Raw genomic sequence first — 16816 nt, 5'->3', positions numbered from 1 at the left:
AACAGGCAGATAGTCGTACATGCTGCAGGTGGTGCAAAACACTGGAAAGCCCCCACACCCCTGCTGGCTTCTTACCTGCATAGTTTTGTTTAAGGTTTATTACGTCAATGAGTTAGAAACTGCGGTTTAGTTGAGGTCAGGGAACAGACGGGCAGAGTGGGGGGCCCTGGCCTCCTCGCTCTGCTGCTTAACTCGCCTTGATGCTTTGTCAGCTGGGGCCTTGACGCTTCGTCAGCTGGGGCTCCCTCTAGCTCGTGTAGCTCTAGCTCCCAACCTACTAAAGCAAACTCAGGGGAGGGGGGGAACCCAGTTGCTGAGTCAATGTCTGTAGTCTTGAAGTCATGCCTTAGCTAGTGCTAGAAAGAGACTGAGTTCCTAGAAAGAATAGTTAGTTTCATGAGGCACTCTGTATTGCCGCTGTCTATTACTTTAATAAAAAGAGAAAACACCACTGTTGAGTTTAAGTCTCTCAACTTCGGGCAGGACAGTTGTAAAAATTACTTTGCATTTAAATTTCTCAACAGGAAATAAACTTAGTTACTGTATATGTTGTAGGGATGGAATCCTCTCCTTTTTTACCTTTTGTTTTTAAGTGTGGCCCACTAGTGGTCTTTAACAATCCATTCCTTTTCCCTCCAATATCTTTTCATTTTTCCTGTCTCCTCTGTATATTTGCTTTGGAGAGAATTGCTGATATTATAATCGCTATTTATTCATGAGTCTTCACTGGTATCAATCTTTATTTTGAACTCTGTAATTATTGCCTGTTCACATTCCTTTTCAAGTGCATTGCAGAGCAGATTAAGGCAGATAAGTCAGTGTCTTTTCCCTGCTGCTTACAATCAACACCTCATTCCCCCTGATGCTTTCTGTCTGTCAGTTACAATCAACACTTCATTGACATCAGTGAAAAGGGAATACACATTTGAAAAGCTCACATAGAAAGTAGATAGATAAAAGTATCACTCACACTATAGATGATTTCAAAGTGAATTAAAAAAAAGAATCAGAGAAGAAGAATGAATCAGAAACCAGGTACTACTTCAAAATTCTCTCCACAAAGATGGAGAATATCAGAAATAATAATCTGATGGCAAATCCAATTATTGCAGAAATGGAGCCCATCGTTAATATGTGGGTATGTCTGACCATGTGAAGTCCACACTGTGGAAGCTTATTTCAATTATGTCTGCAATATTATGTGCAGCTGGCACACTTGACTAATGACACTTATCACTAAAATATGCAAAAATTGAAATTAGGTTAAATATTGCAGGTTCTTCCTGTTTGGAATCTGCTATTACTTAGTAGTCTTCTTGGCCTTCTCACCAGTACGTGTGACAAATATTCTCTCTGGATGATGGTCCATCAGATGGGCTATCACTGCCATCTACAGTCCAGAGACAAGAAATACAGGCAAAATCAGGAGAAAGTAGGTAGCCTCGTGTGAAGACCACAGCCCAGTCTGCTTCCTGTCTCTCCGTCCAGATGGTTGGTTTCTAACTGCTCTCTGTTTGCTTCAGCCTTGCTCTGTTCCCTTTGTAATTTTGCCTTCATGTTCTTTCTGATTGTCCTGTGGTGAGTTTCCTCATCTTTATTTGGTTCCTGGATGTCCTGTTTTCGCTGTCTTTTCTGTCAGCTCCGTTTGCTCCATGGTAGTCTTCCCCCCCCCCGCTCTTTCCTCTGCTTGGCGGGCTCCCTTCTCTTTAGTCCTTTTGTGCTTCTGTCTTATTCCCTCAACTGTGGCCTCTGTGACTGAGGCCTCCCATCTTCCCTCACTATCTGTGCCTGACTGCTCCACATTTGACTCTGGCAAAGGGCAATTGAAGCATAAAAAAAAAGAAATTAAATTGTTGTGGGTTAAATCTTCCTTGTCAGAGTGTGCCATGCAGAAGGCAGAACCGCCTCTTGGCTGCACCTCCAGCCTTGCATGCTACACCCTCAGCTACAGTGCAGTTATCCACTGCTGTTCCGGCTGCAGTTACTGTTCCAGATGCCATTCCTATTCCTACTTCTGTGCAGGCTTCATCTTTTGTTCTGGACCCTACTCCTGTGTAACCTCTTCCTTCAAAATCCATTTCCAAATCCACACACCTCAGGGTGTGACACAAATCTCTACCAGGTTCCTTCCTTGGCCATTCCTTGGAGGTGGTGGAGGATGCCTCATCCCCTGACCCTTTCACCACTTCCAGAGGCAGAGCGCCGCATCCTGTGTGTCCAGCTCCTGCAGACTCCTTTGTTGACCCTGAATGCAACGAAAGTGAATGGAGTGAGGACTCTGAAGTGGAAGACAAGTTGACACAACAATTGTTTCAGCCCAACCACTATTTACCTTTGCTCGGCAAAGTCCTAGCCACCTTGGAACTTGAGGATCCCTCTTCTGAGCTGGCCCCACCTCCTCTGTCAGAGGATTGTCTGTCCTCAAGGAGCCTAAATCACTGGTTAAAGAGATTCCAGAACCAGGCCCTTCAAAAAGGTTGTCCAAGCAGGATCAGGATCAGTACCATGTAGTTGCACCATTGGGATGTTGATACTGCGGCCTGTGTGAGCAACAGAAAAGGAGGGGGAGTAGCGTTATACGTCAAAGACAAATATACCTCTATGGAAATCCAAGAGAGCGAACAAAGGGGTCCGGTAGAGACCATTTGGGTAAAAATAAATGGAGAAACAAATAAAACCGACATGGTAGTAGGTATCTACTACAGACTCCCTGGCCAAGAAGAGGTGGTAGACGAGACCTTTCTCAAACAAATCTCTGAAATCTCAAGGAGGCAAGAAGTAGTAGTGATGGGGGACTTCAACTACCCGGATATCTGCTGGGAGACAAACTCTGCGAAGCACAAAGCCTCCAACAAATTCCTGATGGGCCTTGCTGATAATTTCCTCTTTCAAAAAGTAGAAGAAGGAACAAGGGGATCGGCAAACCTGGACCTGATCTTAACTAACACGGATGAATTGGTCACGGGAATTAAAGCGGTCGGTACCTTGGGGGAAAGTGACCACGTAATGCTGGAATTCAGGATTCTGGGGAAAGCCAAAGAAGAATATAGTCAAACATGGACCTTGGATTTTAGGAAAGCCGATTTTAGCAAGCTCAGGGAAATGATGGGTAGGATCCCGTGCCTAGATAGACTAAAGAAAAAAGGAGCCCAAGAAGCGTGGGAGTTCATGAAGAACGTATTACAAAAAGCGCAATCGCAAACAATTCCAAAGAGGAAGAAAAACGGAAGACATCGGAAAAGCCAATGTGGCTACACGGAAGACTGGTGGAGGAGGTAAAAGTAAAAAAGAGCATGTATAAAGAATGGAAGGAAGGATGCATCACCAAGGAAGAGTACCGACGAGCGGCTCGGGCTTGCAGGAATAGCGTAAGGAAAGCTAAAACCCAGAATGAGCTGAGGCTGGCGAGGGAAGCGAGGAACAACAAAAAGGGGTTTTTCAGATACGTTCGAAGCAAGAGAAAGACCAAGGAAACGGTGGGACTGCTGCTCAATGAGGATGGCAAAATGTTGACAGATAACGAGGAAAAAGCAGAACTGCTCAACGCCTATTTTGCCTCCGTTTTCTCCCAAAAAGGGAACAGTGTGCAACCTTGCATCGGTAGCAATCTCAGTCGGGATTGCAGTTCAAGATTGATAAGGAGATAGTCAGGAAATACCTAGTTAACCTAAATGAGTTCAAATCTCCAGGGCCTGATGAACTGCATCCCAGAGTATTGAAGGAACTTGCGGATGTACTCTCGGAACCTCTTGCCATCGTCTTTGAGAAATCATGGAGAACGGGAGAGGTGCCGGAGAATTGGAGACAAGCAAACGTCGTCCCGCTCTTTAAGAAGGGTAAAAAAGAAGATCCGGGGAATTACAGGCTGGTCAGTCTGACTTCAAAAAGATATTAGATATTAGAAAGATATTAGAACGGATAATAAAAGAGTCCATTGGCAACTATCTAGATGACAATGCTGTGATTAGAAGGAGCCAGCATGGGTTTGTCAAGAAAAAATCCTGTCAAACTAATCTCATCTCTTTTTTTGATCGGGTCACTAGCTTAGTAGATGGTGGAAATGCAGTTGATGTCATCTATCTAGATTTCAGCAAGGCGTTTGACAAAGTCCCCCACGACCTTTTGATTAGCAAACTAGTCAAATGCGGACTACATGGAAATACTGTCAGGTGGATTCACAACTGGTTGGAAAACCGTACTCAAAGAGTGGTCGTCGGTGGCTCTGCTTCGGACTGGAAGGAGGTCTCGAGTGGTGTGCCACAGGGTTCTGTCCTGGGCCGATACTCTTCAACATTTTTATCAATGACTTAGATGATGGAGTGGAGGGAAGCCTTATGAAGTTTGCGGATGATACGAAACTGGGAGGGATAGCTAACACAATGGAAGACAGGAATAAAATCCAAAGGGATCTGGATAGACTAGAAAATTGGGCTGAAATTAATAAAATGACATTCAATAAAGACAAATGCCGGATTCTGCATTTAGGCCACAAAAACAAAATGCACGGGACAGGATGGGAAATACCCGGCTTAGCAGTAGTGCGTGTGAGAAGGACCTTGGAATTGTAGTGGATCGCAAGTTGAACATGACCCAGCAGTGTGAAAAGGCAAACGCGGTTTTGGGCTGCATAAACAGAGCTATAGTTTCCAGGTCGAGGGAAGTAATAGTCCCACTATATTTTGCATTAGTCAGGCCTCATCTGGAATACTGCGTTCAGTTCTGGGCGCCTCATTTTAAGAAAGATATCGACAAGTTAGAGTGGGTTCAGAAGAGGGCGACGAGGATGATAGCTGGTATGGAGAACAAGTCTTATGAGGAAAGGTTGAAGGAACTTGGCATGTTCAGTCTGGTGAAGAGAAGGCTGAGGGGTGACATGATTGCACTCTTTCAGTACCTGAAGGGCTGTCACATAGAGGAGGGTACAGATTTGTTCACTGCTGCCCCAGAGGGTAGGACTAGGTCTAATGGTTTTAAGTTGCAGGAGCGTAGATTCAGATTGGACATTAGAAGGAACTTCTTGACAGTAAGGGCAGTTCGGCAATGGAACCGACTGCCTAGGGAGGTGGTGGGATCCCCTTCGCTGGATGTCTTCAAGCAGAGGCTGGACAGCTATCTGCAGGAGATGCTCTAGCTGTGGATTTCCTGCTGTGAGCAGGGGGTTGGACTCGATGGCCTACAAGGCCCCTTCCAACTCTATGATTCTCTGATTCTTTCTAAAGTTCCATATGTGGGTATAAAACTTTCTGAGGAGGCGCCACTCAAGGAGGTCTTGGTTTATCCAAAGGAGAAGTGGAAGCCTGTGTTTGTGTCCCTCAGATGAAACAGTAGTCAATCCATTGGTTTTCACCCTACTGGTCATCGTATCAGTTGTCTTACGAGCCTTAACAGTCCTTTTTGTGCCCGCAGGTCCTCAGGCAGAGGATGCAACTTTAGGGCCCCCTGAGCCTCTTGGAGCAGAAACAGATTCCAAGGGAGTTCTCAGCCCTCCACTTCCAGCAAGTTCTCCTCCTCCTCTTGCCCTAAGGGAGATAGCAACTACAACAGTACTGACACATTTCTTCTGATGGGGGGAGCATATTAGCTTACTTCTCTCCACTCTGGTAGCATCTGATCTCTGACTCCTAGGTTCAGGATTCCATTGCCCACGGTTACAAGATCAAATTCCTTTGCCTCCTGCCCACCTGGTTCCTTCAACCCCTTGTTTCTTGATGTCCAGAGATGCAGCACATAGTGGCTCAGGCTATCCAACATCTCCTGCAAATCCAGGCTACCGAGGTGGTAGCCCCAAAGAGCACTTTTCTGGAGTCTATTCAATCTTCTTTTCATTTCCAAGCATGACAAGTTGTGGAGAACCATTCTAGACTTGAAATTTGTCAACAATTTTGGTTGATACAACAAGTTACTTGTGGAATCCCTCTCTTTCATCAGGGAAGCATTGCAGCCTGGGATCTCTTGGCATCAATAGACTTGAAGGAGGCCTGCCTCCATGTGTCCATCCATCCCAGACATCAACATTATCTTCACTTTGCCTATGGGTCTAACCATTTTCAGCACTGCACTGGCCCTCTGATCTATTTTCTGCTCCAAGGGTGTTCACAAAGATCATGGTCATCCTGTTAGTGCACCCACATCTCCACTGTTTTCACATCTATCCATATTTGAATGACCTGCTGATCAGGTTGAAGAGCACCCTTCAGATAGACAGGAGTGTATGGAGAATGTTGTCAGTTCTACCGACCATGGGTTCCTTATCAACAAATGAGAAATCATCTGCAAGCCATGTACTGCCTCCAACATCTGGGTGCCATATTTGACACCACTGTGGCAAACAACTCTCTGTCCTCAGAGAGGGTCTCTGCCATCAACAGAACTGCCCACTCACTTCTTTTCAGCCTTCAATGGATGTCATGTTTCTTGCTAAGACCCTGGTTTTGTTCATTTCTGTGATTCAGATCACCCCTGGGGTTGTCATCATTCCAGGCCCCTCCAGTGGGTGCTTCTGATGTATCATGGCCACCTGGTACCATCTCATTCTGCTTTCTCCATGCAGAGTTTGCTTGGTGGACATCACCTCTCAGCCTCCAGTGGGGTTTTCCTTTTTGGATTCCCCTAAGGAATGTAGTGACCACAGATGCAACTCAACTATGCTGGGGGTGGGGGGTTGCCGCTGCTAGTATGTACAGGGCAAGTGGACATCCCAGGAGGTAGGCTTCAGTATCATCTGGCTGTGCTCATGTCGCTGTTGAACACCCATCTGTGCCAGCTGCATGGCGTCCTCCTGCACACTGACAACACCATGGTGAAGGCCCATGTCAATTGTCAAGAGGGTGGCTTGATCTCAGATTTTTCCAGACGGAAGCTGCATTTTTCTTTGATTGGGCTGAAGGCCATCTTCTCTTGGTTCAGGCAGAATTTGAATGACAAGGCAGACTGGCTCAGTTGACCAAAGGTGACTCTGGGGAAGTGGATGCTCCATCCATGGGTCTTCCAAGAGCTGCAACTCTTGTTTCAGCGATACCTTGGTGGACCTCTTCACCTCTCCCAGGAATAGGCAAGTCCAACACTTCTACACCAGATATTGCATGGGCGAGAAGGAAGCAGTGGATATGCTCTTCTCTCTGTGGCCCTAAGATCTCTCTGCTTTCCCCCCAATTGCCCTCGTCATTAAAACTCTGAAAGTTGAGAGAGGAACAGGTAGACTTGATCCTGATTGCCCCCTCCTGACTGCACTGTCCATGGTTCTCAGAGATTCTCCATCTCTCATGGACTGATCCAAGGTGCTTGCCCCTGTATCTGAACCTTCTGTCTCAGGGTCAGATATGGTTTCCAAATCTGTGTATAGTGGTTACCAAGTTTTGGGTTTTATATTTTGCTGTTTATTGTACCATTTTGCCATTTAAACTGGAGGAAGTAGGTCAGTTTTTTCTTCACTGCTGTTCTCTTTTGTCTGTATCTCTTTGCTTCTGATTATTGTGCTATGGCCTTCCGGGTTTGCCATGAAATGGACTGGGTTGCGCTCTTCACACAAGGCTACCTACTTCCTCGCAACTTTGCCTACATTTCCTGTCTCTAGACAGTAGACGGCAGTTATAGCCCATCTGATGGACCGTCACGCAGAAGAAATTACCTTCAAGAGAGGACCAACATCCTTTTTTTAAGAGCATGGATGTTGAAGGAATCTGTTGAAAAACAGATTATCAAGCAGACTGAATTTTTGGAGGGAGGTCACAGGAGGCATAAGCCATATTGTAATACGCAGGTTGAACATAGATGGAAGTACAGCTTAAATGCTCCAATAGACAGGCAAAGTTCATTGTTTTCATATTAGATCCTCAGAAGATAGCCATTACCCTCAGATTCTTCCAGAGCATAAACTCATCTCTTGCATCTTTCTCAGTCTGCCTCAGAATGCCAGTCTAGTCCCTACACACTCATTGTTTACATCTTCCCTAGCTGGGAGTAGAGAGAAGAGGCATCATCCTTTCAGATATTTCCTTAGCCATAGTTAAGGCCAGCTGTTAAGTCATCAGCCTATAATTTCCTTAATGAAAGAGAGATACTTTCCAGGGCCATTAAGTGGCCCAGCCACTTTAACAGATCCCAGTCTTATAATAATAGAATCTCTCAGTTGGAAGGGACCCCAGAGTGTCTTATAACAATAGAATATGCTTAGCATAAAAGTCTAGGCTTAATAGTGTAGTGGCCACGATCTTCATATAGGCCAGACCCAAACTACTCATAGGCCACACTATACCTATGGACCATATTTCCTTGAATGTACCCTAAACTTATAGTATGAGACAATTAGGTGTGATAGGGGAGATCTGTGATCAAAATTACCCATGATTTTAAAGAATTAATAGTAGCTTGGAGGGTGGTGGTAGTGGTCCATATTGAATCACATCTGTGGCATTGATGAGCAGGGGTTAATATTTTGTCCACATGCAATTCTTATGTGAGACAGAAGATTTGAGGGGAATTTTGACTAGGAAAACAACATGGGGGAATCCCACAGCCCCATGGTCTCAATCTGTTAATGTACCCCTCCCTGTTAATGCACCCCCTTAACTTAAAAAAAACACAACAACCATGAGAGATCCTGATGATGGTTCTTCCATATCACATCAAGTTGCATCCCAAGCAGTAGCTTCAGGTTGAAAGAGAGCGGAATTCCAGTAGAGTCAAGACATTCTACAAACTATGGAAATTTTACAACCCTGTCTGCTATGGGAAACATTTGGCCAATTTAACAAAACCAGTTTTGTTGAAAACAGTACTGAATACTTGTAAATTAATTCTTACATTTTTATCTACAGAAAAAAATCCATGATTTGGAAATGCAGTTATCTGGTGCATTTGAAAACAAACAAAATTGCTTACACCAGCTTACAGCACTGAAAGCAGAGCTCGAAAAAGAAACGTATGTGTTTACATTAGTACACAACTGTGTTTTAAAACTAGCAAAATGTTGCTTATGAAAGGCTGTTTCATTTCATATGCCTTATTTTAGTGATTATTTCTAATAGTCTACCAAAAATATATTGATTGTTTTAATACAACAACAACCACAATTCAATTTGTTGTCTGATACACAGAAGTGTAATGGTAAATTCAGAAGTGCAAGGTCGGTTCATGATAGTCACAGTCACACACCCTCCCCCCTTTTTTGCTGATGGGTTTGAGAATGAGATCCTTGTTAATGCTTTCTCCCACAACAACAGGAACCAATAAGCATGAAAGAGAAGAGTGTTCAGTGTTGAGAAGAGTCTTCTCAGAGGCTGACTCTCTTACTTTCATTCTGATTGGCTCCAAACAGCATGAAAGGACATAGAAGCATATTAGAAGACTCTTCTCAGTGGCCAACACACTCCCCTTTCATGCTGATTGGCGCATAGGATGCTGGAGATACTGAGACCCTGCTCCCAAAAAAGTAAGGGTTGTAAAAAAACCCAGACCCTGGACGACTACACCCCTGCTGATACAAAACATCTCTAGACAACGTTACTTAAATACACATTAAAAAAAAATCACATTTGACAATATAATATCAATACACTCTCATGTGCACACAATTATAACAGTATGCTATGTTAACAGTAGTAATCATGATGTATAGTACATTGTTGTAATCTAATCTAGAGGTTAGTAGAGCAGACAACACTGAAGCCAGGACACTGAAGCCAGGATATCTATCCAGTTAGGGACATATCTAGGCTCACAGTCAAAGCTGGTAGAATCCCACAGAGGCCATTTGTGCCTCTAGTGACATGGTGGATCCAAGGGAACACCAGGCTCCTTCATGGGAGTTCAGCCCTATCTAGAATAGTCTATACACCACTTATCCAGCCAGAGGAACCACCCACTAACAGTATCTCAATCTTGTATGGATTGAGCCTTAGTTTATTGTCCCTCATCCAGTCTGTTATCGTAACCTGATTCCTGCATGTCCACTGCTTCACCTGTGGAGGATGAAAAAGAACAGTGGCATGTCATCAATACACACATGACAGCACACTCCAAAACTCCAAACGCACTGCAAAACTGATACCCCTCAGCTGTTCATGTAAATGATAATATGTGAGTAAATTAGCACATTCTGCCTCATAGCAAGTTTAATACCTTTTGTTGTGACACTATTGTCTCTTGGTGCCAAATCACACAAGTAACTAGTAAAAGCTAAAATAATAGTCCTATGATTATTTATTTATTTGATTTATATCCCACCCTTCCTCTCAGTAGGATCCCAATCCCAATGTTAGTACCTGGCATCCTTGGACAGCTGCCAGAATCCACAACTGATGCCAGCCTGCCAGACGTGCCTGCTCTTTACATTTTTTCTCCAGGACCCCTTTTAAAAAAATTTCCAGTGTGATGAGCACTACAGAACCTCAGGCTGGGTTTGGGAGAGCCATTTTAGTGGTGTCCTGGAGAGATGCTGTGTTTGGAGCATTGTGGGAATTAAACAACGACTCCTCCATTTTTAACCAGCATTCATCATATTGGAGTGTTCCTGCAACTACCTTTGCTGCTTCTGCTGCCTGGTGGGATCCACTGTCATAGGAGGGTGACCACCAGATAACACTTGGAATTGGTCTTGGGAGAATTGATTAAGGGAATAGGTAAAGAATGTACAGAATTTGCTGCACTCTAGCTCTTCTCTTTGTACATATAGTTTAAACGCTGTTGGGGACAGGGATTGTATTCTGGGCTGATACCAGCATTCAGATACCTCAGTCATCACAATAATCTTCCCAGCATATATAGCTCCCACCTCCAGTGTCTGTGGGAGGATTCAATCTAAGGGATACTTCCTCTATTTGCTGGGTATTGGTCAGTGCACACGTCTCCAAGGGAAGACTTTTTGAAGTGTTCTTTTTCTTCTAGCATGTTGCCCACAGCTTGTTTGGAAGCATATAGTGGGGAGAAAGTCGGGCCGACTAAGGGCTTTTCCAGACACACTGCCTTTATGAATTACTGCACAAGGCCTAGAAGATGCTTTCCCAACAAGGACTCCTATTTCAAAGAAACCATTCCCCAGTACTCAAGCTAATAGCTGGAAAGTGGGCATCCTGCAAGTACAGCTATTATGTGTGAATATGTGCTGTTTGGGTAGTGGCTGTGGAACTTGCACAAGTGTCATGAGATCCTAATAGATCAGGGATGGGGAACCTGTGGCCAGTGAGGAGGCACTGGCAGAGCTGTGTTGCTGACCTGGCTTCCCAATGCAGCATGTCGCTGCCAGTTATTGAGAGGGGGAGGGGCAAGGCAGCAGGGAGCTTGGTTCCATGGGAGTGCAATGGTAGAGGCAGTCCAACACTCCCCTTGCTATACCTACACCAAGTTCACTATTGTCTTGCCTCTCGGTAACCAGCAGCAATGTACAGTGTTGGAAAGCCAGGTCAGCAATGCAGCCTGCATGGCTGCACCAGCTGCTATTGCCTGTGGCCTTCTAGTTGTTACTAGAACACAACTCTCATCCTTGATCATTGGCCATGCTGGCTCGGGCTGATGGAAGATGGAATCCAACATATGGAGGGTCACAGGTTCCCCAGTCTTCTGGTAAGAGATGACTGTTACATCACTGTGAGGAAAGTAACAACTTCTTGCTCTGGCCTACCTGTGCTATTTTGAGTCCTACCATTTAATAAAACTTAGAGAATTTATATAAATATAGGACTGTAACACTAATAAAAACATTCCTAAAAGCATTTTCATGTGGCTTAAAATAGCTTGTGTTTAAATTACTCAGTAATGAAGAACCTACATGGATTTATTTTTGCTGTTATAATTAATTAATTAATTTTATATCCTGCTCTTCTTTCCAGAAGGAGCCCAGGGTGGCAAACAAAACACTAAAAACACTCCAAAACATCATTAAATGATACTTTAAAATATATTAAAGCAAAATATCTTTAAAAACATCTTAAAAAGCAATTCCAGCACTGACTGGATAAGGTCTCTACTTAAAAGGTTTGTTGAAAGAGGAAGGTCTTTGGTTGGCATCGAAAAGATTACAGAAATAGTGCCTGTCTAAAATTTAAGGGGAGGGATTTCCAAAGGATAGGTGCCACAACACTAAAGGTCTGCTTCTTATGTTGTGTGGAATGGACCTCCTGATAAGATGGTATTTGCAGGAGGGCCTCATCTGCAGAGTGCAGTGATTGATTGGGTATATATCCCGGTCCAGAAATGGCCGCAGTTGTCTTACCAGCTGAAGCTGGTAAAAGGCACTCCTAGCAGTGCCTCCGATACCCATCTCACCAAGTCAGCTCAGAAGGATACCATGGTCAATAGTATCAAAAGCTGCTGGGAGATCAAGTAACAATAACAGGGTCGCACTCCCCCTGTGTTTCTCCTGAAAGCGGTCATCCATCAAGGTGACCACAGCTGATTTTGTCCCATAACCAGGCCTGAACCCAGACTGGGATGGGTCAAGATAATCTGTTTCATCCAAGAGTAGTTGCAATTGCTGCGCCACAACCCTCTCACTCACCTTCCCTAAAAAGGGGGTATTTGCAACTGGGCAATAGTTGTCACAAACTGATGGGTCCTGGGTGAGCTTTTTTAGGAGTGGTCAGATCACTGTCGCTTTCGAAGTGGCCGGGACCACTTCCTCCTGCAAAGACATGTTAATCACACCCTGGATCTGCTCAGTCATACCCTCTCGGCAATCTTTAATAAGCCTAAAAGCAGACGGTAAGACAGTCCAGCCTACTGGTTTCTGTGGGTTTTAGTACTTACAAAAACCTTTATACTTGAAATCAATGTTTCTTAGAAATATTTAACAATGTCTAAATTAATGGAAGAATTCAGTATCAAAATTGATTGGTTTTAAGAAAATTTGAAAAAATACAAAATCATTATTTCTAAGATTCTTCACTTTTCTAATAGGTTAAAGAATGAGCAGCTAGGTCTGGAATGGAACAGACTTTTATTGGACAAAGAACACATTGCAACAGAGAAAAATAATATAGTTGCTGAATTTAAAAAACTTCAAGAAGATCTTAAGGCAAGTTTTTCTGGTTTTTAATAATGAAGTATGATTTATGATTATCATTTATATACTGCTTAATGTCAAAATAGACATAAATTGCTTACATTTTTTTAAAAAAATTACATAAATGTTAAAACTTAGACACTCATAATTAAAATATAAAATAAAACAGCACCATTAAAACAATATAGCAATTAAAAACAGATGACTTGAAAAGCCAACAGAATACCAAGAAAATGGGGCCTCTCATATTTCAGTAGGGAGTGCATTCCATAACATTGGTGCTACCAGTGAAAAAGCCCCCCACCTGTGTTACATGCCCCCTGGCTACCACTAGCCAATAATAATCAGGCCATGGCAAGACTGGGACCCATTTTTATTTATTTATAAAAATATTTATATAGTGCTGTTCATAAAAAAGTCAAAGTAGTTTACATCATATCTATATGTGAATAAAACCATGTAAGAATTTAAAATCAGAAATCTAACTATTGCAAAAATATGCCTTTACTGGGCAGTGGAGAAGGTAGTCTTTCAGATAATCTGGGCTACAGTTGTTTAGGGTTTTATATGTAAGCAACAAGAAGAAAAATATCTTAAAATGCTCAGTGGCTAATAGCAGCTCAGGTCCCTCAGGTCCTTCAGGTCTGTTATGATATGCATCATTTTGATCAGCTGTAAGGGAAGCCCCACATAGAGCACAGCATAGTGGTCTAAATGTGAGATTGCCAATGTATGAATCATAGTGGCCAAGATACCCTTGTCAAGGAAAGGGTGCAGTTGATACACCAGCTTCAGCTGGTGGGAGCCACTTATTGCCATGGAGGCCATCTGGGCCTCCATTGACAAAGATCATTCCAAGAGGACCCCTAGGTCTTTTAAAGGGAGTGCATCCTCATCTAGAACAGGTGAAGTCCCAATTTTCCATAGGAGGACTGCCATCAAGCGGGTTATAGCTCCATCTATCGTCCAAAGGCAAGAATGTTCTGGAGTCAAGACTAGGGGCGTCAGGCCCCTCCCACTCTCCAGTTCATTCTTGCCTTTCGTCTGTACAAGTTCGAATTTACTGATAGCGTAGCTTCTAGATAAGTTTTTGTGTTTCTGTGTGACAGGGTGGGAGGTTTTTGTGTGTGTAGTCCTGTTCGTTTCCTTCCCTCTGTCTTGTCTTGAACGGCCTTATTTAAAATTATTTGTCTTCTATTCCTGGGGAATTTCTTTGGGGTTTTTTTCCCTTGCCCGTGTTTTTTTCCCCAGTGCCTCGCCTAACGGCGTTTTTAGGGAGACAGCGGCTGCGGTTTCCTCTTCCTCAGGCGGCAGATGCAGCTTTAGCCGAGAGCTTGCGGCTGCAGCTCCTGTTCTGCTCCGCCGTTTTTTCTCCGTGCCGTTTTCGGCTGGCCGTCTACCCCAGGAGCCAGCTACTCGGCTCCTTTTGCCTTCAGTCCCTGTATTCGTTGGATTGTTGCCTTTCTGATTTCTGCTGTGACATTTTTTTCTTCGAGGTAGAGGAGCCTGCAGCTGTGGCTCTCCTTCTTTGGGCTATTCTACCCCCCCCGACTCGTTCCGCGGCTTAAAAAAAAAAAAACCCTCGCCGCGACGGTCTCTGGGCGGCTGCGGCTTATTCCTATTCCCTGCTACTGCCTCAGCGGCTACGGGAATTTTGCTGGCCGTTCTGCCCCCTTGTAAGAGCTTTTTTCCTCTGGCTTTTAAAGCCGCGATTGCGTCTCTCAGCCCCGCGGCTGAAGAACGTGTTTCTGGCCTTTTTTTCTCGCATTTATTTTTTCTGATCAGCTCCATTTCGGATCGCTGCTTATCCTCAGTCCGCCATTGCTCCCTCCTCGTCCCTCCGCCATTTTTGATAGAAAAATTTTCCTGCTCTTGTTGCGGGCGCCATTTTGTTTGTCCCTCTGTTCCCGCTCTTTATGTTAGCTTATTCAGTAGACAAAGGGGTCTAGCTTCCGTGGCTGTGGATAGCAGTGCCAAAGGCTGCAAGTCAGCTCTCACAGTGCGATCTACTTTCTGTGTGTGTGCTGCATATAGGATCCTACAATTCTACTAAACCTGCTACTGCTACTCCTGCTGTTTTTTGCAAATACTGTCTACTGCAACTGTTTGACCCTGAACATTCTCACCTGTGACTGAACTGTTCATTCTGCCCCATTCGTGGCCGTGTACTAAGGCTGTTGATAATATATAAAGCTATTTGGACTGTACATTCTGCCCCATCCGTGGCCGTGTACCAAGACTGTAAATTCTGTACATTCTGCCCCATCCGTGGCCATGTACCAATGCTGCTGAATCTGTACATTCTGCCCCATCCGTGGCCGTGTACTTCGCCATCTGAGCCGGTGCATTCTGCCCCATCCGTGGCCGTGTACTGAGCTTTTCGGGTCTGTACATTCTGCCCCATCCATGGCCGTGTACTGAAACCCTTGGGAGTATATGATGGCGGAACAGCCAGTAACAGCTCAGGCAACCAAGCCTAAACAGTCTAAGGCAACCAAGCACAAGCACATCAAGGTGGTTGCCAAAACTAAGCACATATCCAGCCACAGCACAACCAAGCGGGCACGCTACATTTCTGTACCAGTTTCTGAGGAGGCTGGCCAGTAACCACTAACAAATCTGTTTAATTCTCCGAATGCATCCTCTGAGGAGGATTTTCCAGGGTTTCCTGACCAGCCAGCAGCCAGCTATCCTCCTCCCATATTACCACCGAGGGCTCCTTCCTCTTCTCAGCCTGCCGAGCTGTCCACTTCTTTGCCGTTGCAAGCACAACCACCCTCCACACCGGGGCTGCAGCTGTCTCATGAGTTCATTTTGCAACTACAAGACATGCTGTCTTTCTTTTCTCAAACACAGACACATGCACAAGTCACTGTTGCACCTCAGCGGAATGTTTGCAGACAACCTGAGGATCTGGGCCACTATGTACACAATGAGGCAGACCCATCATGCTCCCCAAACCCTTTTGACATTGCCAGGGGCAGGTTTGTCGATGACGTCTCTTGTGGGGAGGACCCACCATATGCCATGCAAGCCGAAGGTGACGACTGGAGTGACCAGTCGGAACAAGAGGAAGACACATCATATCGTCTGTTTGACACCTCTGATTATCAGCCCCTTGCTCGCAGGGTACTGAACACCCTTGGTCTACAATCTACACAACCTGCAGCTGCCACTCCTGCAATTAAGGGGGCCAGGGTCCTGAAATCCCCCACTCCAGCGGAGCACTACCTTCCAGTGCCAGACCCTATTGCTAAGCTGGCCAAGGACGAATGGTCTCACCCATTACAAACATGCCGTTTCAACGCCCTTGCGGACAAGCTTTACTCTTTGGCTCCTGAGTTCACCAACAAACTGGCCGTCCCTGGCATAGACGAGCCAATCTCCAGTCTAGTTTCTAGCTCCCTGTTGCCGAGGGAAGGAGATTCACATTTAAAGGACGCCACTGAGCGCAGGCTGGACTTTGCCTTACGCAAGAACCATGAGGCTGCCGCATTCTCTATGCGAGCATCTGCATCAGCTTCCATCTTTTCCAGGGCAGCGATGATGTGGTTGGATGACATTTTAGATGACCCTAACCCCAATCCGGTCTCTATGAGGAGGTCACTGGTGAAATTACGTAAAACGGCGGCCTTTGTGGCTGATGCAACCTTGGACGCACATCAGTTGGGAGCAAGAGCTATGGGAGCTCAGGTAGTTGCTAGGCGGACCCTTTGGCTTCGTCACTGGCAAGCGGACTCTATAGCCAGGGTCAATTTGTCAAGGGCACCTTATTCGGGCTCACTACTCTTTGGCGAGGACGCCCTAAAGGCAGTACTT

At 44.9% G+C, this 16816-nt stretch overlaps 1 protein-coding gene across 1 annotated transcript in view; it reads left to right on the top strand.

The window, feature by feature from the left end:
• Nucleotides 1–16370, top strand: part of SYCP1 (synaptonemal complex protein 1) — a 105795-nt gene extending 89425 nt beyond the window's left edge. The window contains exons 19-21 of the mRNA XM_061630603.1: nucleotides 12892–13009; nucleotides 15854–16126; nucleotides 16218–16370. Coding sequence (XP_061486587.1) covers nucleotides 12892–13009; nucleotides 15854–16126; nucleotides 16218–16370 — 544 coding nt within the window. The remainder of the gene's footprint in view (nucleotides 1–12891; nucleotides 13010–15853; nucleotides 16127–16217) is intronic.
• The last annotated feature ends 446 nt before the right edge of the window (nucleotides 16371–16816 follow it).

The sequence above is a fragment of the Rhineura floridana genome, chromosome 6 (genome assembly GCF_030035675.1).
Source record: "Rhineura floridana isolate rRhiFlo1 chromosome 6, rRhiFlo1.hap2, whole genome shotgun sequence".
In the NCBI taxonomy this organism is placed as follows: Eukaryota; Metazoa; Chordata; class Lepidosauria; order Squamata; family Rhineuridae; genus Rhineura; species Rhineura floridana.
Note: the sequence above shows the minus strand (reverse complement) of the source record. Positions and strands in the feature narration are given on the sequence as shown.